We start from the raw sequence: 24,808 nt of genomic DNA, 5'->3' as shown, positions 1-24,808 counted from the left end.
AGTTTCTTCATTCCTCTGCCTATGTGGAGGGGAGGTGTGTGCCTTTCCTCTAATCGGCTCACACACAGTGTATGCCTAGACTCTCCTCCCACTGCTGAATGAGGAAACAAAATTTGTAACATGATTTACACTTTCTAAAGAGTCTAGAAAGCTGAAGACGGCAGATATACATGTAAAACTTATGTAGGGAGATTTGTCTCATCGCTGTGTATCTGAGGCTGTTCACTTCACTAGGTTTATGTGAGGGTTTACATCCACTTTAAGTACATTTTATATGTTGGTGTGACTGAGCTGAGGATGAGATCACATTTTATGGCAAATTACTGCAGAAAACCAGTTAATTCCAGGGGTTAACATTTTTTTTTCTTGCCACTGTATGTTAGGTACCCTAAAAACATATATAAGAAGTGTGAGTATACATCCTAAGAGCAACGATGGTGGTAGCAGTTGCTAGCCTCCTGCCAGAGTATGTGGTTGGAGAATGACCTGAATGCCTTCCTATCCCCATATCCGGTATTGAATATACAGTGTCAGTAAATGCAGAGCATTACTCCACAGGGAGTACAGCAACTAGACTGGAATAAACACTTCCTTGCTGGTTTATGAGCGGGCAGCCCCACAAAGCAGGTCAAGCATCAGCCTGTGTAAGATTATCGATCTGTATAATTAGAAGACCCAATCACCTTTAAAGCATTAGTTCAATTGATTTGTGCCCTGCTGATCGCTCATTGCTGGCAGGCAGATTTGAAGAATATCCTACATTGATTAGGGATTGATCTATAATCACAGCAAAAGAACAAGTCAGCGTTTCCCCGTATCAAGACCTCTGTTCTCAGTTCCTAACATAAAGATGTACATTTTTGTCATTATTTCAAACACTTATTTTGGCGTAATGTAACTTAAAAGCTATTATTATGGACCAATACAGCTTCAGCAAAAGAAATAATTGCAGGGCTGAAACCCCTATATCTTATTCATACCGTACAGGACACTGGCAAAATGTTAATACATCATGGGTTCTAGGTGCAATTTCAGGTAATTGCACACTGACAAACTTTTAACCGCTTGCCGACCAGCCGCCGCAGTTTTATTGTGGCAGGTCAGGTTTGCCCTGCGAAACCTGTACGAAACTGCCGCCAGGCACCCGCAGTCGCTTCCCGTGGAGACAGAAGTGCGGTCTGCCTTTGTAAACATGGCAGACCGCTAATCTGTCAGTTATGAACACAGGAATCCTGTGTTCCTCTTATGTAGGAACACAGGTCTCCTTGTTCATGCAGCAAGCCCCCCCCCCCCCAGTTAGAAAGCACCCCCTATGGACACATTTAACCCTTTGATTGCCCCTGGTGTTAACCCCTTCCCTGTCAGTGTCATTAGTACAGTAACATATTTTTAGCACTGATTACTGTAGGAATGTCACTGGTCTCCCCAAAAGTTTAAAAAATGTCAGGTGTCTGATTTGTCCGTTGCCGCAATGTCGCAGTCCCGCTAAAAATCGCTGATCGCTGCTATTCCTAGCAAAAATAAATAAATACAAATGACATAAATCTTTCCCCTAGTTTGTAGACGCGATAACTTTTGCGCAAACCAATCAATATACATTTATTGGGATTTTTTTTTACCAAAAATATGTAGCAGAATACAAATTGGCCTAAAATGTGAAAAATGTGATTTTTAAATGGCAGCACAGACAGAGAGCACAGAAAGGTATAAGCTCACAAAATTTCTGGCAGGATCAACTGAAATTTTTTTGCAGTCATCAAACAGAAATAACAAAATATGTAGGTAAATTAAAAAAATCAAAAGTAAGCAAACACAAGAAGTTAATTATAGTTAGTGTTTACATATACTTTAGGTATAACATAATCTTTTAAGACCCACCAACGTCTGCTTTGATGCATAGTATAAGAGGAATGACAACACCTTTGAGAATCTGTATTAATGTGTATTCTGCATCACTGCAAGGCAGGCACAGACCACAAATCATTCAAGTTATTCGGTTAAAAGTAGAAATGTAAAGTGCACTACCGCTGCAAACCTTAGAAACATTTTTGTTTAGACCAGGATTTTTTTTTTTTTTATAAACTAAATTAACAAACATGTCATACTTAGCTGCCCTGTGCAATGGTTTTGCGCAGAGCAGCACTGATCCTCCTTTTCAGGGGTCCCCTGTCGGCACTCCGGGCCCCTCCTTTTAAGCCAATGCCCCCAGGGAAAGCCATTTTCCCTAGGGGCACCCGTGGTTGTCCGTTCCCGACCTGCTCAGTCTGTGTCTAGTCAGGTGACACAGCCCCACCCCCCACTCCCTCCTCACAGCATTTGATTGACAGCAGCGGGAGCCAATAGCTGCCACTGCTATCAGTCTGCCCAATGAGGAGGGAGTCTCCTCTCTCGTGCGCATTGCTGGATCAGATTGGAATCAGGGAAAAATAGGAGGAGGGCTCCTGCAGCACAGAAGGTTTTTTACTTCAATAAATAGAATGCATTAAGGTAAAACCCTTGCGTCTTTAGTTTAAAACCACTATTTAAATCGCTTCAAAGTGAGGAGAAACCTTTTTTTTTTTTTTTAGATATCCCCAGGACAGATGTCCCCATTGAAACATTTCCTCTCAACCTCCTGTTCTGGTGACGACCTTGAAATTTTTAATTTTTTATTGCCTTCTCTCACGGTAACAATCACCAGAACAGTTAGAAAAATTGATTGCTGTAGCAATACAAACAACAATAAAGCTTGACAGGGAATTCAACACTTCTCCAGTCTTATCTAAAACAGAAAATGTTTGACTTTAGATACACTTTAATATAGCCAGTCTGACCTCTGACTGTGGACCTGTATTTATGTGGCACTAACAGATCTGTTTCTTTATTAGGAAGGCCAGGACGCTTTTTGAGAAGAATGCAGCCCCAATCCTTCATCTGGCTGGAATAGATATCACCATAGTCAAGGTAAGTTTTAATTATTTGGATAATTTTTTTTTCTTGGGAGAATTACACTATTTGGCCAAAAGTATGTGTTGGTATTGCGTTGAGGTGTTTCCAGTGACGGTACTGGTAATATTGTAGCATCCAAGGAAATTTTAGGTAATTGTGTGCTTCCAGCCTTGTGGTAAAAGTTCGGGGAAAGCCCTTTTCTGTTCTGACATGACTGTGCTCCTGTGCACAAAGCCAGCTCCAAAAGGACAATTGTTGACCATTTTGGCATGGAGCCCTGACCTCATGCTGGATCAAAAAAGGGTCCTTCCCCAAAAAAGATACTACAAGGTTGGAAGCGCAAAATTGTCTATGATAACATTCTATGTTGTGACATTAACACTGTAAACACTTGAACTCAATAATTGGGATGGGTGCCCACATACATAAGCCAGATCATACAAAATGTTTTCAGCTGATGGAAGCCATAATGAGAAATAAATTAATTTTACAACCATGATCAATTTTTAATTGTTGTGCAGCATAGTGACTTAGTGATTAGCACTTTTACCTTGCAGCACTAGAGTCTTCAGTCCTAGTCTGGACACTGTCTGCATGGAGTTTGTATGTTCTCCCTGTGCTTGTGTGGGTTTCCTCCAGGTACACCAGTTTCCTCCCACATTTAGAAGACATGCCGATAAGTTAATTGGCTCATGTCTAATATTAGCCCTAGTATGGTATCCTAACTAAGAATGCCCAAGATGGCTGCTTCACCATCTGCCCCAACAGCAGATAAAGCTCTTTGAGTCCTGAATGGAGAAAAGCATTATAGAAATATGAATTAGAAAAAAAAATGAATTTGAATTGTGTAAGATGCCTCTGAATTAGTGCTCATTAGCATTTCTCTCTCTGGTTGTGTTTTGCATCTATAAGCCTGGGTTCACACATGTCTGGTGCGAATTGTATGTCAGTTTTCACTGCGAATAAAAAAAGCATTTGTTCAGTAGGCCAGGTATGTTTTTGATGCAGTTCTGATGCGAATTTGCAAGGCTTGGGACCGAATTTTCGTCACAGCTGTGATTTCAGTGCTGGCCAATACATATTAGATAAAGAGTGTCAGCTCCTGTAGTGGGAGAACAGTCCGTACTGAAACCTTAAACTGAATACTGAACGTGCTCTCAAAGAACCTGGAGTTTGCTCTTGAACTGCACCGCATATATGTGAACAGCTTCAATGGAAATCAATCTTATTTCACATGGCATGCAAATCAGATTCTGTTCAAAACACATCCAATTCGCATATATGTGAACTGAGCCTAAAAGTCACTTCCATTTGGATGAGCATTCTGTGAGCATTCACAGACCACGAACTAGCAAATTTAATTTTTTTGCTGAGCCACTCATGAGAAGGCTGCAGGGAACTATTTCCATAATTTGTATGTAGAGAAGGAAACTTATTTATGACTCCCACAGTCGTTCATTTCAACTTCTTGAATAGCATATAGCAAAGCAAATCTTAGGATGCTGAAAAAAAACATGAGCGGTGCGCTCAGCGAATTCCGTTTTTCAGGTGGATGACAGCGCTGTCTCCGCTCTATGTGCAGAGACGGAGCTGTCATATCCCCGCTCTCCTCTATGAGAGATCGGATGAAAACGGACCGCCTGTCCGTTTTCAAACGATTCTATCTGATCCTCCAGACGGATGCAAAATAGGGTTTCCATCCGTTCGGATTTCATGGACAGGATTGGATTGGATAGCAGCGGGTGTCAGCGGACATATCTCTGCTGAAATCCGCGGCCTCATGGACATGGGGGTATGGAGGTACATGGACCATCCAATCAGGTCCGCCTGAAAAACTGACAGGCAGACTGGATCGGAAAGCCCGTATGCAAGGGGCCTTAACGAAAAAAATCTTGTTTTTTCTGTAACCTACATATTTGCTGTACAAGCCTTTTTGTAGTTTACTATTATTTTGTGTTTTGTTTTTTTTTTTATTGTCATTTCAACCTGTGGCCAGCCAGGAGTGAGAAAACTTAAAATTCAGAATTCCTTTCCATGCAAACATAGAAATAATGTTCAAGTGGTAGCGAGGACGTCCCACAACTACTCATGTCTGTACCTGTACCTGTAGTCTTCCTCTCTAAGAGATCTCCATATGAAGTCTGCACATAGAACTTGGCATCCCTAGCTTTTTCCTTTTAGTTTTCCCAGTGCTAAGATATTTGCACATTGTATTGTAATTTTCTGTTATGCCTGGTACACAATACAAGTTTTTTTTTTTTTTCAACCCAGCGGGTTGAACTAAATAAAACTGTCAACTCCGGTCGGAGCCGCTGATCTAATGATCCGAAATTAGTACGGCAATCACCCCCACTGAGCTGTTGTGTTCTGACAGGTGGGAGGACACCCCGCCAGAACACTTTGGTCAGTGCCTTCTACCATTGGCTGAGAGCACTGATCGGGAGCCAGTTGGCTGCTGATTTTCCAGCATGCTTGTCCGACAGACCAACATACACATGGGTTGAATGTCTGCGTTTTTCCCATTTTTCACTTAGGGGGCCAAACTAATTTTACGATTCATGTGTACAGCCTTTAACTGCTTGCCGACCTCCCCCTGCAGTTGTACGGCGGCAGTCTGGCGCTCCCAGGCAAAGCGTCGTACATGTGTACGGTGCTCCTCTGGGAGGAGCTAGGGGGCAATCGCGTGCCGCCGGAGGCGCACTCCCGCCCCCGCTCGTTAGCTGGTGAGCCAGCGTGTGTGACCGGTGGCTCCGATGGCCGCCGGCCACTCACGATCTCCCGCAACAGAGGGAGAAAGACAGACGGCTGATGTAAACACAGCCGTCTGTCATTCTCACTGAAGTAATGACAGAGGCTATGGGATCCTGCTATAAAGGATTGCAGGTCTCTGTGATTACTTCACAAGCCACGCCCCCTGACAGTTAGAATCCCGCCCCTAGGGACACACTTAACCCCTTGATCACCAGTAAAGTTTACCCCTTCCCTGCCAGTGTCATTTTTACAGTAACAGTGCATATTTTTACCACTGATTACTGTAGTAATGTCACTGGTACCCCCAAAAGTGTCAAATTTCAGGGGCCTGGTACCCCCAAAAGTGTCAAATGTCAGTCAAGGGTCCGATCTGTTCACCGCAATGTCGCAGTCCCGCAAAAAAAATCGCAGATCGCCGCCATTGCTAGTTAAAAAATAAAAACAATAAAAATGACATAAATCATTCCCGTGGTTAGTAAACGCAATAACTTTTGCGCAAACCAATCAAAATACGCTTATTGCGATTTTGTTTTACCAAAAATATGTAGCAGAAAACAAATTGGCCTAAAATGTTAAAAAAATTTTATTTTTATATTTTTTTTGTTGAGAATTTCATATAAAAAATTTGAAAAATATTGTTATTTTTCAAAATTGACGCTCTTTTTTTGTTTATAGCGCAAAAAATAAAAATCACACAGGTGTTCAAATACCACCAAAAGAAAGCTCTGTTTATGGCAAAAAAAGGACATCAATTTCGTTTGGGTACAGCGTCACACGACCGCGTAATTGTCCATTAAAATCACGCAGTGCCGAATCGCAAAATAGGACCTGGTCTTTGAGCAGCCAAATCCTCCGGGGCTAAAGTGGTTAAAGTTGATAAAAGACCCCTCCCCCCCTCCTAAACAATACATTTTCTGAAAGCACAAGGCCTATAAAGTGGAATTTATTAAAACTGGAGCAGACAGAATCAGGAGCAGCTGTGCATGGCAACCAATCGGCTTCTATCTTCAGCTTGTACGGTTAAGTGTTGAAAAGTAAAGATAGCAGCTGATTGGTTTCCATGCATATATGCTCTAAGTTGTCTCTGCTCCAGTTTTGATACATTCCCCTCATAGAAATTGAAGCCTGTTTTTAATTTTGTACATGCAATGACAGTTGTGCATGTTAATCAAACAAACTTTTCAATAACAATACACGAATTACTACTACAATATACATAAGTGCCGGTTCACATTTGTGCGATGCGGGAACGCTGTGATTATGCAGCGTGTTCCCGCATCGCATCTGCACCTCTAGCAGTTCACACTGCCATATGCGATACGCAGGGGGTGTCAATTAAAAGTTAACGACACCCCCAGTTGCGATCGCATATCGCAGTGCGATCTGCAAGTTCGCACAGAATCGGATTGCACTAGTGTGAACCACTATGCGATCCGATTCTACTGCGGCTTAAAAAAAGTCTCATGTTTGAGTTTAGTGCGGATGCGGTGCAAATTCAGCCATACAAAGTGTATGGCTGAACTCGCACCGCACATGAGATTGCATGTAATTTAGGAGCAGTGCGCTCCGAATTACATGCGATCTCCGCAAGCATACAAGTGTGAACCAGGACTAAAGGCCATGTGATCATTTAATATAATATATACTCATATGAACGAGGAGATCGCATCTACCAGAAACTTATTGCGCCAAATGATTGTTCTGATGGCCAGCGTTAGATCCCACCAGCATGTGGGAGGGTACAGTAAAAAAAACATAAAATAAGTCTACTTGAAAACCACAGACGGTAGTAAAGCTAAACCTTAACCTTCCGTTTAGTCTTGCACAGTTGTATGGGCTCTTCTGCTGTACTGAAATAGCTTACTCTGATTTTGCTGCACATTGTGAGTTTCTCACATTGTGCATAAGAAGCTGCTGCAAGACAGATTGAACTGAACCAGCCTAAGACTTCCCCAGTTGTATTGTCCCTGGCCCACCCCTTTCATTCATTGGATATTAGTTATTTCAGTCAAGGAAGCTCAGCATCATATGGGGGTGTTACCTAGGGCATACCACATATTCAGTCAGTCTTGGAACGTGCATTCCTCCAGACTGAACCTCTACCTATCAATGCGTTTTGTTATTTGCATGACTTCTCCCAAGAACCAGCTTACTGCCTGCAGTAAGGCTTTGATGTTTTCAGGAACCAATGTTCAGAACCCTGCTGGCCCCTCCTACCAGCCATGATCTGCCTGCTCTGCATAGAGAAGCACAGAGACACAGTGCTAAAAATCACTGTTCTAAAATAGGGTATGTAACGAAAGCAAAGTTTTTTTATTTAAAAAATTCATTAGCATGTTGATGGGTGGGCCAACCAGGGAAGGCTAAATATAAGCAGATTAAACGTCAGCTTTAAGCACTTGATAATAAGCTCTGTGAATCCTTTCAAACAGCTGACTTTTTAAAAAGGATTAAGACTGCATCACCAAGTCTTTTGTGTTCAGTAGTGCCGACCCTCACCTGGGTAAGCTATTTTTTTTTTTTTTTTATTTTTTTTTATCGCTTAAGCCCCCTTGATTGCCAGCTGTTTTGTAGGTCACCGTAGTGTCTACGGACTTCGCTTTTCAAGTCACCAAAGAAAATTGCAAGATGAAGGCTGGGAGAGGAGGTGGAATTGAAAATGCAATCAAGTGTTGCGGATTAATTAGAGCAGTTTGGAGCAGCCTCCCTGCTCCAAAATTAGAAGATGCTTTCTGCGTGGCTGCTGTGAATGTTAAGCAGAGAAGACTGCGGAAGAAAAAGGGCAAGTTTAACTGTGTCTAGCCTGTTTCATAGTGTGCTGACCATAGACAGAGAGACCATGTGTCAGTACTTATACATGACCACCACTTAATTGCAGCAGCCACATAATCTTATTTTTGCCTTAAAGTGGTAGTAAACCCAAAAGCAAACGTGTGTTACTTTGCATTTTTTATAGGAGAATGGATAATGGGATTTTTAGGGTGCTCATCAACAACTAGACATTGTATCTAAAAGCAACTTTTTTTATTTTTAAATATCCAAAGTTAAAAAGGCATTAAAAAACCAACATGACAAATTCATATGGCCTTTGTACAGAGGTTTCTGCTCAACATGTTTCACCACAACTGTGGCTTCCTCAGGAGACTTATAGAGCCTTGTACATGATAGCACTAAGGATAAATAAAAGACGTTATCAGTTTATTAGGTAGGTACAAATCCTAAAGATCCACAAAAATCCATATGAAATACAGTTATACATAAATTACAAAAATAATAATACAAATAATTATAGCATTCTTATATCAAGACATTGAATTAATGGTTCTCACCCTGGGTGTCTGCAAGGTTTCAAAAGTTTGATGGTAAAATCATAAGTGAATATATCCACAGAGTATCAGTGTGCCATAGAGGGAACATACCCCCTAGTGGAGCCTGCAAAGATGTGAGATTAATCCTAATTAAAGTTTATTTTAGGTGGCTTACCGGCTCATGTAGAAGGACGTGTTTCTCCTCGGCTCCGATATCCTGCTACTGTATCATCCTGTTAGTGGACCCTCACCCACCGGAAACATCGCCCGAGTGCTCCGCAGTCGTGTCTGCCTTTCCGAGGCACCGTCCACAGCGTCCCGGACCGCATCGGTGGCCATGACGAGGCAGAAGGAGGGGAGCCTGCCGGCGCCCAAACAAATCCAACATGGCGGCGCCACGCTGCCACAGCGGGCGGGCAAGGACAAGGTGCCTGCGGCGCTCTCTAGACTGGAGCAGTTCGCTCATGTCCCGGCATCACAGAGAGCGCAGCATCAGCAGACCGCAGCTTCGACGAGCAAGCAACCCGGCCACTCTCCTGCACCGCAGCTGCCTTCTCCCGGGAGGGATGATGCAGCCATGGCTTCCACTGCCGGCACAGTGAGTACTCCTGCGGGGCTCCGGAGGGAGGATGATATCCCTGGGGACTCTGACCCACCTGCCCCCACTATTCAAGATGTGCTAACGGCTGTGCACACCTATGGTGCATCCCTTGCTGACCTGACTGTGGAGGTGAAAAGTATGAAAGAGGGACTGTTACACATGCGGCAGGATATGCAAAAAATCAGGGAGCGGGCCACGGCCTTGGAAGGCAGGGTTAGTGTGGTGGAGGATGAAATGCAACCCCTTATGCAAGATGTCAGAATGAACTCCTCTGGGGTCTCTGAGGCTATGGCCAGGCTGGAGGACATGGAAAACCGGCTGCGCCGCAGTAACCTTCGCTTGGTGGGCATACCAGAAAAGGCAGAGGGCAAAACGCCAGTGGAGTTCATAGAGCAATGGCTACTAACAACCTTTGGAAAGGATAGCCTTTCTCCTTTCTTTTCGGTGGAGAGGGCACATAGGGTGCCGTTCAGGGCTCCACCACCAGGGGCCCCTGACCGCCCATTTCTACTGAAACTTCTGCACTACAAGGACAGAGACACTATCCTGAGACTGGCCAGACAACAACCTCGTATGGAGATTCAAGGGTCGCGGATCTCTATATACCCTGATTTTTCTGCGGCACTCCAGAAACAACGCGCACGATTCACGGAAGTTAAAAAACGAATGCGTGCCATACCGTTGGTGTACTCCATGTTGTATCCTGCCAAATTGCGAGTAGTGGCTAACGGTGCTGTCCATTTCTTCGAAAATCCCACCATGGCGGTTAATTGGCTGGACCGCCACGAACGCCAGCTGCGGGAGGCTGCGGCCTGATGATGCACGACGGCGTGAGCTTCGATACCTTGCGTAGGGGTCCATACTCACCCTGTTGGGAGCTGAACGGTCTCCCCCTTGTTTGCAACAGTTTGCACTCTCAAGTTTGCCGTTCTGACTGCAGTTTTGTTTGGAATGGCCTTCTGTTCTGGACTGTGCGAGTCTGGGCCCTCTTCACTTCACCCCCCTGGGCCCTGTGGGCCAACGGACGTTTCCCTGCGGGGTCCGGATGGGAGTCGCCCTTCGGGCTCTCCGCCTAAAGTGTGCTCTCTCATCGTCTGTACTTTGTTTGCTTCTTCTTTTTTTTTGTTGTTCCTATCCTCATCATTTTTTTTCTGTTTTGGTGCAACTCCACGACCTATACTGTTAGGATATGCTGAGCACGACTCACCCGAGTCTCTGACGGACCTCCTTGAGACTTTGTCGCTGTCCCTCACCGGATTTCCTTATTGGCAAATCTCCCCCTGGCCTGCTGATGTAACGCAGGCAACTCCTCTAGTGCTAGATACCCATCATGGCTAGCCCACTTGGCACTTTGATATCCTGGAATGTCCGTGGCCTGGGGGACCCTCGCAAGCGTACTGCCATATGGACCTCTTTGTCACACCAGAGTCCTGCTATTGTCTGCCTGCAAGAAACCCATCTGACTACCGACTCTATGGGTTGTATTAGCACCTCTAAATACCCGGTGCAGTTTCATTCCTCTCATACCCAGTACTCTAGGGGGGTATCCATTCTAGTATCAGCTTCAACAAGATTTGAGACTCTTGCCTCTCTGGTTGATCCGCAGGGGAGATTTATTTTTCTTGTGGGGGTGTGGGATACTCTTAAGTGTATTATTGCTAACATTTATGTTCCTCCCCCATTCGCGTTCGAGGTGCTGGAGTGTCTGTCCCGGTTTCTTGGCGCACACCCCCAACTCCCGGTGTTGGCTGTGGGGGATTTCAATAATGTCCTTGACCCAACTCTTGACATACTTAAACGGTTCTGCCCGGATGGTTCCAGGACTCCCACTCCCTTTGCTAGGTTTCTGGGGGAGCTGGGACTTCTGGATATCTGGCGTAGCAAGCACCCCTTAGAGGCGGGCTTTTCCTGTCATTCCTTGTCACACTCTACATTGTCCCGTATTGACTTGGCCCTGGGATCTGACCTACTGTTCTCTTACGCACCCGTGGTGAGCTATCTGGCGCGTGGGCTCTCTGACCACTCCCCGATGTTGGTGAGTCTCAGGTTGCCTGGTCCCAGTCTGCCTAGGCAGTGGAAGCTGAACCCCTTTTGGCTTCCACTCTTCCCTGATCATGCTCAAATCGCCACTCATCTTACTAATTTCTTTGCCGATAACGGACACTCTGCAGCTCCGGGAATGGTGTGGGATACCATGAGGGCCTTCCTTAGAGGTATTTGTATCAAAGAAATTTCGTCGGTTAAGTCACGGAGCAGGCAATGGGCTCGGGATGCCAGTGAGGCGGTGCTCCGGGCGGAGGCTGCTTTCCTGGCGTCTCCCACAGCGGATAATCAGGGTTGTTGGCTGGAGGCGCAGAGATTCTTTCGCTCCATCCAGCAGCAACAAGCTGAACACAAACGTTTTTTCATGTCACAGGCATACTTTGAGGAAGGGGAAAAGACTGGGCATATGCTTGCAACCATTTCACGGGCGCAGAGACCTCCCCCGATATTTCACAGATTGACGCTCCCCTCTGGGGATGTGGTTTCTGATACTCCGTCTATCCTGCAGGGCTTCAGTACATTCTTTAGGGATCTCTACGCTTCCCAGGTGTCTTACGACCCGAGTGACTTATTGGCATTCCTACATGACCTCCAGTTGCCGCAACTTGCCGCAGCGGATAGGGCTCTCCTGGACTCCCCCATTAAGTTGGAGGAACTCCAGGAGGCGCTGGCGGGTTACCCTAACTCGAAGGCACCGGGTGCGGACGGGCTCCCTATTGAGTTGTACAAGGCCTTTAGTGGGGTGCTGCTGCCGGAACTCCTGCGCACTCTTGAGTTCTCATCGGAGTTGGGGTCGCTTCCCCCCTCTATGTATGAGGCGGTGGTGGTGGTTCTATTGAAGCCCGGGAAGGATCCGACGCGCCCTGATTCGTATAGACCCATTTCCCTCCTCACGTCGGATCTCAAACTTTTTGCTAAGGTACTGGCCAACCGCCTTTCTAAGGTGATCTCTAAAATTGTACATGGGGACCAATCTGGGTTCATCCCAGGGCGTTCCACGGCGACTAACATACGCAGGCTGTACTTGAATATGCAGATTCCTCCAGATAACTGTGGGAACAGGGCTATACTGTCACTCGACGCGGCTAAGGCCTTTGATAGTGTTGAGTGGCAGTATCTCTGGGTTGTTTTGGAAAGACTGGGGTTTGGGCCTCGGTTTATAGCATGGATCAAATTATTGTACAACGCCCCTACGGCGTGTGTGAGGGTCAACAATATGCTGTCTCCGGTGTTCCCGCTGCACAGGGGCACGCGGCAGGGCTGCCCATTGTCGCCCTTGCTGTTCGCCCTGGCGGTGGAGCCCCTGGCGGCAGCAGTTAGGGCCAACCCCGCCATCCATGGGTTCAGAAGGGGAGAGGGGGAAGAGAAAATCGCATTATATGCTGATGATGCTTTGTTGTTCCTTGGTGATACCTTGGGCTCTTTGGTAGAACTGATGACTATGATAGCTAAGTTTGGATCCTTCTCGGGCTTCCGAATCAATTGGGACAAGTCGGTGCTGCTACCGTTGGACCCGTTGGGGGCTGCTCTGCCGCCCCTGGCGTCTCAGGTCCAGGTGGTGTCCGAATTTCGGTATTTGGGTATTACTGTGCATCCTGATTTGAGAAAGTATGTCAAACTTAATGTAACCCCATTACTAGGAAGGTTCAAGGAGAAACTGTCCAGCTGGGTCCGACTACCGCTGTCAGTGGTTGGTAGGTGCAATCTTATCAAAATGATTTGGAATCCACAACTGTTGTATGCTCTACATAATGCCCCCGTATGGATACCGATCCACATTTTTAAACAGTTTGACACTATTTACCGGGCACTTATATGGAAAAAACAGTCCCCTAGGATCCGCCTGGAGACGCTACAGGAGGCTAAGGATAGTGGAGGCCTAGCGGTCCCCAACCCATTGTACTATTTTTTGGCTTCCCAACTACAGCATCTCACGGGCTGGTCCCGGGTTGACGACTGCGACCCGATCCGCAGGATACTTGTGGCTTATCTGGGGGGGGAGTCGCTGGTGGAATCGTTAGAGAGTGGGGAGCTGGGTACGTTTCCCCAGCACCCGACTCTGCTATTGATGGACAAGGTGTGGCGCAGGGCCCGAGATCACTTTACTTATAGGGGGTTCTCCAGGTTTTCCCGCATACTTCGTAATGCCAACTACCCAGAGCTGGATAGACTCCGGGATACCCTGAACTGGGCTAGCTATGGCATCCGATTCATTTTCCAACTGTATAGGGGAAATGCTCTCAAAGACTTCCAGGCACTTCGGGCTGAATTTGGGCTGCCTAACACATTATTCTACCAATACTTACAATTGCGACATGCCATCGCGGCACAAACCAGGGAGTCCCAGTGGGGTCTATGCCACCCAGTTATACTTATGAGCCTAGTAAACTCTACAGTGAAGAAGGGGCAAATTTCCTCCTTATACTCTTCCTTCATGGAACACGTGTCGAGGGCCATGACATATAGGTGCAGATCGGCCTGGGCGGACGAACTGGGATCACTAGCATCGGAAGAGTGGACAGGTATACTTGACAATGTGCTCAAGGTGTCCCTGTCGGCTTCACAGCGCCTTACGCAATTATTCATATTGCATCGTACATACCGGACTCCGCAGCGACTGCACAGCTGGGGCAGGAGGGATTCTCCGTTCTGTCCACGCTGCAAGACTCAGGAGGGAACACTAATCCACATGCTTTGGAGATGTCCAAAATTACACCGCTACTGGACTGAAGTACTTCGCTCCATTAACACTATATGGGGGCTGAAGCTCCCTCAGGACCCGAAGCTTTGTATTCTGGGCTGGTTAGACGAGGAATTGTATACCCCAGGGGTGTTTGAGGCGGTCCTCAGGACCCTATTTCTTGCCCGCAAATTGATAGCGAGGAAATGGATATCTCCATCTGCTCCCACACACGCGGAATGGACGGCTGAGGTTAAGTCTCTGTTATCCAGGGAACATTTGACTTTTTTACATAGGGGCAGCCACATGAAGTTTGAACGCATCTGGGGACCATGGTTGGACGTGCCAGGACTGGCCCCTCCGCACCTGGTCACTAATAGATTCCTGGGGGGGGTAGTTTCCTCAGCCCCTTGAACCTGTTGTGGATTTCATTACTTATTCTAGATTGGGCCTGGATAACTGTCTTGTGGGTGGGGGGGGACAGGGTCAGGCTACATACTCCCTTTTTACCTGGAGGGATGGTGGGGAAGTCGGTGGGGAGAGGGGAGGGAATTCTCTGTGATTTTCCCCCTTATGACTGGAGGTTGCACCACCAAACTACTATCTTTTTGTCCTTTTTCTGATTCTGTGTTTCTATCTTTCCTCTCTATCTTTTTCTTTCTCTCTATATGTCCGATTATGCTTTTCCAATATGGTGAGGCCGGTTTCAAAGATCCTTGATTGGCCATGAATCAGAGTGCCGACAATGTTATGTGCACTGGTACATTCTCCTTGAACCTAGGGGGGACCCCCAATTTAGGGATGATTCCTACTTCATTCATTTATGTTTTTTATGGAATGGAGAATTTATGCTTGTTATTATTCCAATGTCTCTTGCTGTCTGCTGTTACGTGCTATTGATACCTGGCCGGAGTTCATTGTAATGGATGTTTCTTTTTCTTTTTGTTTTTCTGTTGTTTGTAATGAAAAGTGTTTTCTAAATAAAAATTATCTGATTTAAAAAAAAAAAAAAAAGTTTATTTTAAATATGTATTAAATTCTAAATTTCCCAAATCCTCTTTCAAAAATTATAACCACTAATTGCCCACCGTATCCAGGGGTAGGAGCCAATTGGATCCTATAATCTGCTTTTTACTTCTTGATACTTCAGAGTTTTAGACAATAATTCTCCTTAGGAGTGGTAGCCGGTATAAGGAATACACATGCCAACAATCACCATGGGAATTTAGACCACCCACCAAGAATAGACAACATCAGTCCCTTTTAAGTGGTTTACATAAGCCTCTTACCTCAAAAGGGATAGCCCTCAATAACCAGAGGGAGAAAGAGTCATCAATCCACGTTTGTGATAACTTGTGTCATTGAAACAGGTAAAGCAGGCTCCAAGTGTCTGCAATGCTTTTAGGTAAAGCCAATCCCTAAGTGAAACGGATACCACAATATATTGGAATAAAGCTACGTTATATCCCCATCTGCAACCATGCTATCATATCAATGAATGTATAAAGGTAAATCTCCATTTGCAGCTAATGGGAGGAGGATTAAATAGATTACTTGTCCAGATCTCACATCTTTTTAGTGCAGGCTTCCACCAGGGCAAGTGTCTATAGCTAACAGACTATTGCCCTGAGAGTCTTTATATGCTCCCTCTATCCCGACAGCATCTGACGTCACTGCAGGGATGCGGGCGGCCATTCCCCGCTGTTCCCACTCCCACCGATTACAAACTGCAACTCAATTGGCGGCCGTGCGCACGTGACTCAATACGTCAATGATGACATTGCACGCATGTGCGAAACAGCCGCTGTCATTTTGGAAGTTCCTATTCAACACCAAACACAATAGAATGGCCATTTCTCCATTAGGAGATGACCTGGACATATCAGAGAATGATAAATAGGAGTTAACAGGGAAAGGACAACTACTATTCAAGAGAGCATGTTAGCTCTACAATACCAATATGTATTGTAACACAGTCAAACACGACAAAACCACAGTATCCTCATTATCTATAAAAAATGTTTATAAGTTGGAATGTGGTGCATTTAAAAAAAAAACCTCATCTCTCTAGCAAAATCATTAATTATTCATGTATTATTTTGCAGTTTACCCATTCTTAGATGTAGTGGCTGTATCTGTTTACTTTTTTAGGCTTCCTTTCCTTTATATACACCTGGTGACCCAGCCAGTAAGTTTGCACACGTTCTGCAGAAATATCAGTTACAGGGTTTAGACAAACCATTTGCCATTGACAGTTGTGCTTACAATTTTCATCTTTTATTTATTCTTGTAAAACCTTTATCCCAAAAGAAAAAAAAAACAGTTGCTGTAACTGCAGTGTGAGTTGGAGTTTGGCTTCATTTTGTTAGTATATCTAAATCTGCTAGTACATTTATTACTCCCCTCTTCCCAGACTGACAATGCTGCTGTCCAAAGGTGTGTTACTGACTAGATAACCAGGTGAAAACAGAGGGGTAAAAAGCCTGAAAATAGAAAACGATTGCAGCCACCACATCTAAAGATTGGTAAACTGCAGTATATAATGTTTTGGGTTTAATAACGCTTTAAAGCTGAGCTCTAGACAAATGGCTAAAAACAAAGATGTGTGTGGCCCATTCCCCCAGAAGATGCCACTGCTGACGAAACAGGTAGGGTCATGGCTACTCTCGGCGTCTGTCTGCATTAGCCATCGAGCATCATCTAGTGCTCTCTGCCATGCAGCCTGCTAATTCACCTTGCTGTGAAGGTTGCCAGTGAACCCTGTAAGCTTTCAATAAACTTTGATGTTTATTATGGACTTCACAGTGGAGATTTGTATTTCTTTTCTGGCATACCATTGGGTTTGACTGTGGAGTAATGACCATTGTTTTCCTTGCTGACCGCCCAGCCTGTGTTAACCGTTTATGTGCTTTTGGTCATTATAAAATTGGCCCTTCTGTTCTGGTAAGAAGCGTGATGATTATTCCTTGCCGGTGGTGGATCTCTTTACACCTGAATTGGAAGAACATATGCTAATGGTCTTTGTTTCCACTATCGACTTCACAATTTCCTTTTTATTATATAAGGACATTTATATATACATGTGTTTGTTCACACATTAATTGCTACTTTATATGCACGGCCAATGGTTCGATGTATATCCACAATTCCTTGAATGTTGTATCATACTTCACTTTTTGGCACTTTATTTGCTGTTTGATATTAAAACATGCATGTTTTTTTTTTTTTTTTGGAATCTTTTTTATTGAATTTTGTACATACAAGACAAGTACAACAAACACAACCTATAGAACCAAACAGTGAATACTTGTATGTTGCCCACACAGGGATCAGTCAGTGAGAGCACGTAATACCAAGACAGTTAGTGGGAGCAACGCCAAGAGGACGATGGTGTGACATAGTAACCATTAGATTGCAATAAAGAACATAGGACAAGAGAAGGATTGGCCCATTTCTCCATACTTAGCCCACAGCTGGCCTAGGTCCATCTGGGCGCCCCCCCCGCCCTTCGCTGTTCGAGAACTTTGAGAGAGTGGCGGGGTCTGCCAACCATATCGCCCACACTTTAATAAGGTCATGGAGTGGCCTAGCCAGTCTCCAGACCTTAATCCTATAGAAAATTTATGTAGGGAGCTGAAACTTCAGTTTGCCAAGCGACAGCCAAGAAACCTTAAGGCTACATTCACACCTGAGCGTAGCGTTTTCGCGCGTTTTTTACCGCGATTTACAGGCGTTTTTTGTGCAGGCGTTTTTAGATTGAATAGAAACCAATGGAAAACCCCTGTAATCCGCCCAAAAAGAAGCTCATGTACTTTTTTGAGCGTTGGGCGTTTTTGCTTAGAGCGTCAAAACGCTCAGATGTGAACAGGGGCCATTGAAATGAATAGGATTTGTCTTGTTGGGCGTTTTGAGAGCTGATCTTAGAGCAGAAAAACTCCCCAAAAACGCCCCAAAACGCCTAGATGTGAACGGAGCCTAAAGTGATTGTAAAGTCTTGTTTTTTTTTTTTATTTATTTATTTTTAAATAACAAACATGTTATGCTTACTTGCTCTATGCAGTTGGTTTTGCGCAGAGTGGCCCAGATCCTCCTCTTCTCGGGTCTCTCTTCTGCTCTCCTGGCCCCTACCTCCTGTTGATTGCCCCCACAGCAAGCAGCTTGCTATGGGGCACCCGAGCCGAGTCACTGCTCCCTGTGTCCATTCAGAAAGGGAGCCGCGACCCAGACTCACCCCCTCTCTCTTCTGATTGGCTGAATGATTTTGATTGACAGCAGCAGGAGCCAATTGCACCAAGCTGCTGTCTCAGCCAATGAAGAGGGGAGTCCCAGGCAGCTTAGACACTCCTGCAACATCGCTGAATAAAGACGGGCTGAGGGGGGCTGCTGCACACAGAAGGTTTTTTTTATCTTAATGCATATAATGCATTAGGATTAAAAACCTTCCTGCCTTTACAATCCCTTTAGGATTTAGAGAAGATCTGTAAAGAAGAGTGGACCAAAATCCCTCCTGAGATGTGTGCAAACCTGGGAACCAGCTACAAGAAATGTCTTACCTCTGTGCTTGCCAACAAGTGTTTCTCCACCAAGTACTAAGTCATGTTTTGCTTGGGGATCAAATACTTTTTTAACTCGCTGAACTACAATTTATAACATTTGTATCATGTGTTTTTTTTCTGGATTTTTGGTTGATATTCTCTATCATTTAAAATACACATATGGAAAAAATTGGAGACCCTTCATTTCTTTGTAAGTGAGCAAACTTATAAAATCTGCAGGGGATTAAATATTTTATTTTCCTCACTGTATATGTGAAACGAGCCTTACAGATCCCTGCCAAAAGAGTTTTTAAGGATGCTGTATTTTAAAAACAACAGGAATCCTAGAGCTGGTATTTTTTAAATTGTGTCAAACACAAAGAGCAGAAGAGGACTGCTGGGAAGCTTAGGCAATCCACACATGGTGCGAATTTCTTTCCTGCAACCACGGGTTGCAGGTAAGAAATTTGCTCAATTCCTCCATTAACACAGACAGTGTTGATGCGGGAATCCCTCTTGCCAAGCCATTGTCTTCTCCTGGCAGGGGAAGGGGGAAGCCATCCCCACTGAGAGAATACAGTGATTATTACTAGTGGCTATACCAACCACTAGCAATAGTCGCAAGCAAAATCTGGCAGCCTGGTTGTACGCAAGTTGATCGATCAACTGGGTACGTTCATCCTGCCCATACACAGTTCGAATCTCGGCCGGTTTCTGCTGAACCTGCCGAGATTCAAACCATCTAAGGGGGGCATTAGGCTAGGTTCACACGTTTTACAGTGCATTTGCAGTAACGCACTACAGTTCATTTTTAACTCTAGTTCCTATTGCTCACATTCACATCTGTGCAGTTTCCACCTGTGCGTTTTTTGGAAAAGTGCAGGGACTTTTTACATGCCGCAAAGGTAAGCTTTTGGCTCCACAGACTTCAATGGAATGGCATCAAAAACACATGAAAGACACGTGCATTTTTTTTTTTTGGTGCGTTTTCCTGCATGACACCCAACACCCAACACCCCCTCCTAAGCAACATCCCAAAAACGTGAAATGCATTAAAAAGCATCAAATACTCCAGCAGCCGGGACCACAGTCAAATACTTTGTATTACTGGATTTGGGTGAGCATTCGACTCGTGACAGTACTGGTGGCTTGGGATTGGTTTAGCTCTGTCACATGGTGGCAGAGATGGAGTGCTTACTCCTGTGTAATCTCCAACAATTTGGTTTGGATATGTCACTGGACTTTCTTTTCTGTATCCTGAATGAAGCATGGGGAGTGTGGAAAGGTGAGTACTGCTGCTGCTAAATGACCCTTTCACTTTTCTCTGCATCGAAAAAGAAAGAATCACTTTAGTCATTCTTTCCAGCTTTACTACACACCTATGGCATGCCACTGTCTTTCTCCTTGTTCAATGAATGGGTGAGTGTAAAACAACTCTTACTGAGAGTTATGGAGCTCTGGGAATACTTGTCAACAGGGCTGATTTTTCGATCTTTGCTGGTGAGCTAAGTTTGTGGAAGTTTGTTTCCAGCCTCTATCACATTGCAGCATACAGGTGTCCTTACGTGTCATCTTTGGATCGTCTTCCTGAAATGCTGTGACAGGTCAGAGCGAGGAGCAATGATTATCACTGCGCCAGCTAATTGCTGTCAAGCTATTTTCAGCTGGCAGATTCCTGATTATGATGTATAAATAGCGGTGACAGTGTTCAGAAAGACTCACTGAAGACACAGTGCAAGTGTGGAAACAATGGCTTTTGTCTGCTGCATATTTCTTTGACTTAGAATAGAAAAGAGGGACAAAGCCTGTCGGCTAGATTTAGATTTAATTTTTCAAATGGTGGCTTTCATGTACTAGAAATATCCCTTGCCAAGCGTTCTATACATTGACCATAGGATCATGAAGAGGCACTGTCACCTTGCACAATTACTCCCCCCACTAATTATTTTGCCCTCACTACCAGCAATAAAATCCCCAAGGTCAGATGCTAAGGGGAGCATTGTTGTCACTCCCTCGTTCACACAGCAGTGCTTAGGCCTATAAAATTGGCTGCCATACCCAATCACTTTCACACGCAAGGTGGTTACATGTTCCCAAAACAATAAGGTGATACCACCCTTCTCCTGCGATTAGAATCCAAGCTCCCCGACCACACTCCCCACGGGACTCACAACTGGCGTCTCAGATGGCTAAGGTCTTGCTGCCCAAAACGGACTGGGGTAGTCCAACGATACTGGAGGCAAAGAGAAACAAAGAAAGGGCGCACCGACTTAGCGCATTATCCTCATTAATAGGCTTTATTCATGCAACATATAAAATGGCTACTCACAAACATAGGCGAAAAACGTTCCTATCAAGCTCAGTTGCTCCAATGTCAGGAGTAGTCCATAAATTAGTCCATATCCGATGAGATGACAGCTGACGCGTTTCGATGCTCAGCCTCTTCCTCAGAGCCCTTTCTTTGTTTCTCTTTGCCTCCGGTTACATGTTCCCCCATACCTGGATATTTTCTTGGCTGGGAAGTAGTGGGTTTCTTTGCACAGGCACTGTTGCTTTATCCTGAATGGGCATGGTGACAGTGTCTCTTTAAAGTGGATCTGTCATGAAAATCCAAATCGGCAAGACACATGCAGCATTACCAAATTGCTTACTATGTAAAACTAGCTCTTTTTTGTGATAGATGACAAGTAAATAGTACCCTTATAAAACCTAAAGCTTATGGAGTCTAGGTGACATGATCTTTTGTGATACGTGAGCACTGTGTTTGTTTACTTACATTAGAGGTTGCAAAAAGTCTATTGTTTTCAGTCAGACAGACTCTTGTCTGGTAGACTTGAAATAGGAGGGTCAGCTAGGTACTGCCAGGGATCAGAATCTGTATGGATAACCCTCACTTATATAATGTTACGTAGATACTGTAGTTACAAATTATCTAAAGAAAACTTTTTTTTTTATTACATTATCTTTCATTAATAAAAATGCCTGGTGATCCTGACAAGAAGATCTATGTTCAGGCACTTCCTGTTGCAGTGTGACAACTATCTGTCCCTATCTTTCAGTTTCTCTCCCGCATTGTAACCCTGTCAAATGCGCTTTTAGAGGAGACTATGGAGTAGATTTACTAAATGCAAATAGACTACACTTTCCAAGTGCAGTTGCTCTCATCTTTCCCAGAGCTCAGTAAATGTGGTAAAGCTTTCCTTTGTAAAGAATGCTTAATCAAAACAAAAAAAAAAAAACAGCATTTTTGCTTCTGCATGATTGGATGATGGAAATCAGCAGAGCTTTACCACATTCACTAAACTCTGGGGAAAATGAGTGCACTTGCAGAGTGCAACAATACTTGCAAAGTACACAGTCTATTTGCCTTTAGTAAATCCACTCCAATAAGCTGCTATTCCAAACTGGACAGCACAGGTTTGTGCTACCATTGTCTAGGACCCCACCTTGAGAAATGGAGCTCCTGCTTGAGTGAGTTCATATAGACCGAAATCTGCTGAAACAGTCTTTGGGTGTTGCCAACTACAGAAGTATTGGACACTGCCAATAAACAAAATCATAGGTTCTGCCCAGGATAACCCATTGACTCCCCCCAAGTACTCATGAAACACAGACAGAGGTGGTTACTGGCAGAAGGAATGGATCAAAAATCAAAATTCCACATGGCTCTTTGCAAGCAGGAGAAGGTACCCAGGGACCCAAGTAATTGAGGTAGATGCCGTTGTTCAACCCAAAAGACCTAGTAACTGATTTTTCAGAAATCAGGCAAGCGCTGATGCAGTGTCAGTGGCTCTGGACCCTGAAAGCTCTCTGTGGCTAAATCTTAAAAGAACAGAGTTTGGAAAGTGCCCTGTGTGAAACAGTGCCCGAAGGTCACTTCCAGGCTATCCCCACAATGTCCAGTCCAACAGGGTCGGGACAAAACGTTCCATAAATCAGGCTAAAGATGACTGTGTCAGAGAACTGCTATTAGCATTTCAGTGTGTGTGTGTGTGTTATTCTTATATCCTTGTATATTTTGTTCACTGAGAGACACATGTAACAGTTTTTTGAAGTTATCTGCTCTCTCCGCTGATACCATTTACTGTGGAAGGGAGTTCCATACTGTCCATTACTCTAACCGTAAACCGCAAAGAACCCCTTACGCAGTTAAGGATTTCTTCCTGATACTACATTCACCACTGATGAAATTGATATTGCATTTAAAAAACATTTTGAAACAATATTGAACAAAAATGTAATATATTGCATTTTGCTCGGCCACAAACCCTGAGCAGTAATAACTGACCATTGCCTTTTCCGGCAAAGCGCTATACAGGTCCAGGAAAGTGGACCCCTGTAAAAGGGGATGAGTGTCTGGCTAGACATTACCACCATGATGGGTGAAGATTGCATCCTGCTTTCTATAACTAGATCCTGAGATGTATGTCCCAGGTAGCCTTGGTCTTAGGAAATTTGCTCTTGTTAATGCTGCCTGTTCTTTGTCTAACCACTAAATTGTGCTGGTTCCTGGCTCGTAAACTGTGAGGCCAGTCTGTTAAATTGATTGTAAATGATTACCTTGTAAAACAACCTATTCAGTTTACTGTAAAATAGAAATGAAAGGCAAAACATTTTTGTATAGATATAAAAAAAACATTATAAATATCGGTTTACTCTTTTTTTTTTTTTTATATTCCCTCTGTTTTCAGCTGCATAAGAGCTAGGGGGAGGAGAAGCAGTGGCACACTGAGCCTCCCAGTGAAGGGCTGTGCAACGGGACGTGTCAGGACAAGTCTGATCATTGGAGGAGAGTACACTGAGTTACCAGCATAGCTAGAGTACTGACCATGGTGTGCTCTCCTGCCTAGAGTGGTCATTTTTTAGGGGGAAAAATTAGGAAAACAAGTGGACTAGCAGTAACACTAGGAATGTCACACAAAGGAAGCAATACTTTCTCGTACACGTACATGGTACAGGTGGCACATATCAGGAATATGAAGTGTTGGGGTAACAAATGCTCTCAGCAGACTGCAACTGGCTGGTAGTGCCTCGGTTTTTACTTTGGTTCCCTCGAAAACCTTTGTGTTGCTGGAGCATGCCTTCCTCTGTCCTGGCTTCGGACAGGGGCAATTGCCCTTCCCAGTGACTTTTTGGATGTCTGGCCCTATGGATGCATGCACGGGCACACACACGCTTCCCAATGTGCGTGGGAGCTTGTGCATGTGGCGGGGGAAGGAAGGCTGGATGTGGAAGTGTGGTGAGTAGTCCTGTGGGCTATATTGTCTTGAAGTTGGCAGTTTGGACTGCTGCAGTTGAAGCAGGCTAGGAATCTTGCAGACACAGAGCAGTGTGTTTTTCAGCCTGCAGGTACATGTGTATAACACCTGTACAGGAAAGGATACTGGCAGCTGGGGTGCAGTTTTTCCTAGGATACTTTTTTTTTTTTTTTTCAAGGAGAGGGGGAGAAATTGGTGCAATCAGAATATCAGAACTGCTGCAGTAGTCTAAGCATTAGGCAAGTAAAAAATGTTGGTTCCAAGACACAAAGTCCAGTGGAGTTGCTATACACTTCGATGGCTGCTTCCAGTAAAGGGTGAAGTTACCCTGTGTAAATCCAAGAAAAGAGAAGAGAAGACCGGGCGCCAATCTAAGTGTAGCAATGCAAAATTTTAATAACAATTAAAAGAGTGTTACTAACAAGAGTACGATAAAAACAGGCATCTCAAAGTGATGGCAGATCTGGGCAGTGTTCATCCAGGGGGTCCTTCCGGAAATCCTGGCGGAGCTGGTGCTGTGGAGGATGAGCTGAAATCTCCCGTGGGATGGCAGGGGACGTGCTGATCACTCGGCGGTAGTAGAGCAGCGTGGGTCCGCAGGTAGAAGGGCCATGACGTCACTTCCGCGTCGCCGTTCGATTACACAGTGTCTCCAGGAAGTGACGTCATGGCCCTTTTTACCTGCGGACCCACGCTGCTCTAGA

At 44.7% G+C, this 24,808-nt stretch overlaps 1 protein-coding gene across 1 annotated transcript in view; it reads left to right on the top strand.

Moving 5' to 3' along the window:
• AGK (acylglycerol kinase) overlaps positions 1-24,808 on the top strand; it is a 160,204-nt gene that overhangs the window by 36,117 nt on the left and 99,279 nt on the right. Inside the window, exon 5 of the mRNA XM_082256998.1 lies at positions 2,868-2,943. Coding sequence (XP_082113124.1) covers positions 2,868-2,943 — 76 coding nt within the window. The remainder of the gene's footprint in view (positions 1-2,867; positions 2,944-24,808) is intronic.

This window comes from Pelophylax lessonae (assembly GCF_965119305.1).
Source record: "Pelophylax lessonae genome assembly, chromosome: 4".
In the NCBI taxonomy this organism is placed as follows: Eukaryota; Metazoa; Chordata; class Amphibia; order Anura; family Ranidae; genus Pelophylax; species Pelophylax lessonae.
The sequence above is the reverse complement of the archived record's forward strand: the minus strand, read 5'-3'. Positions and strand labels throughout refer to the sequence as shown.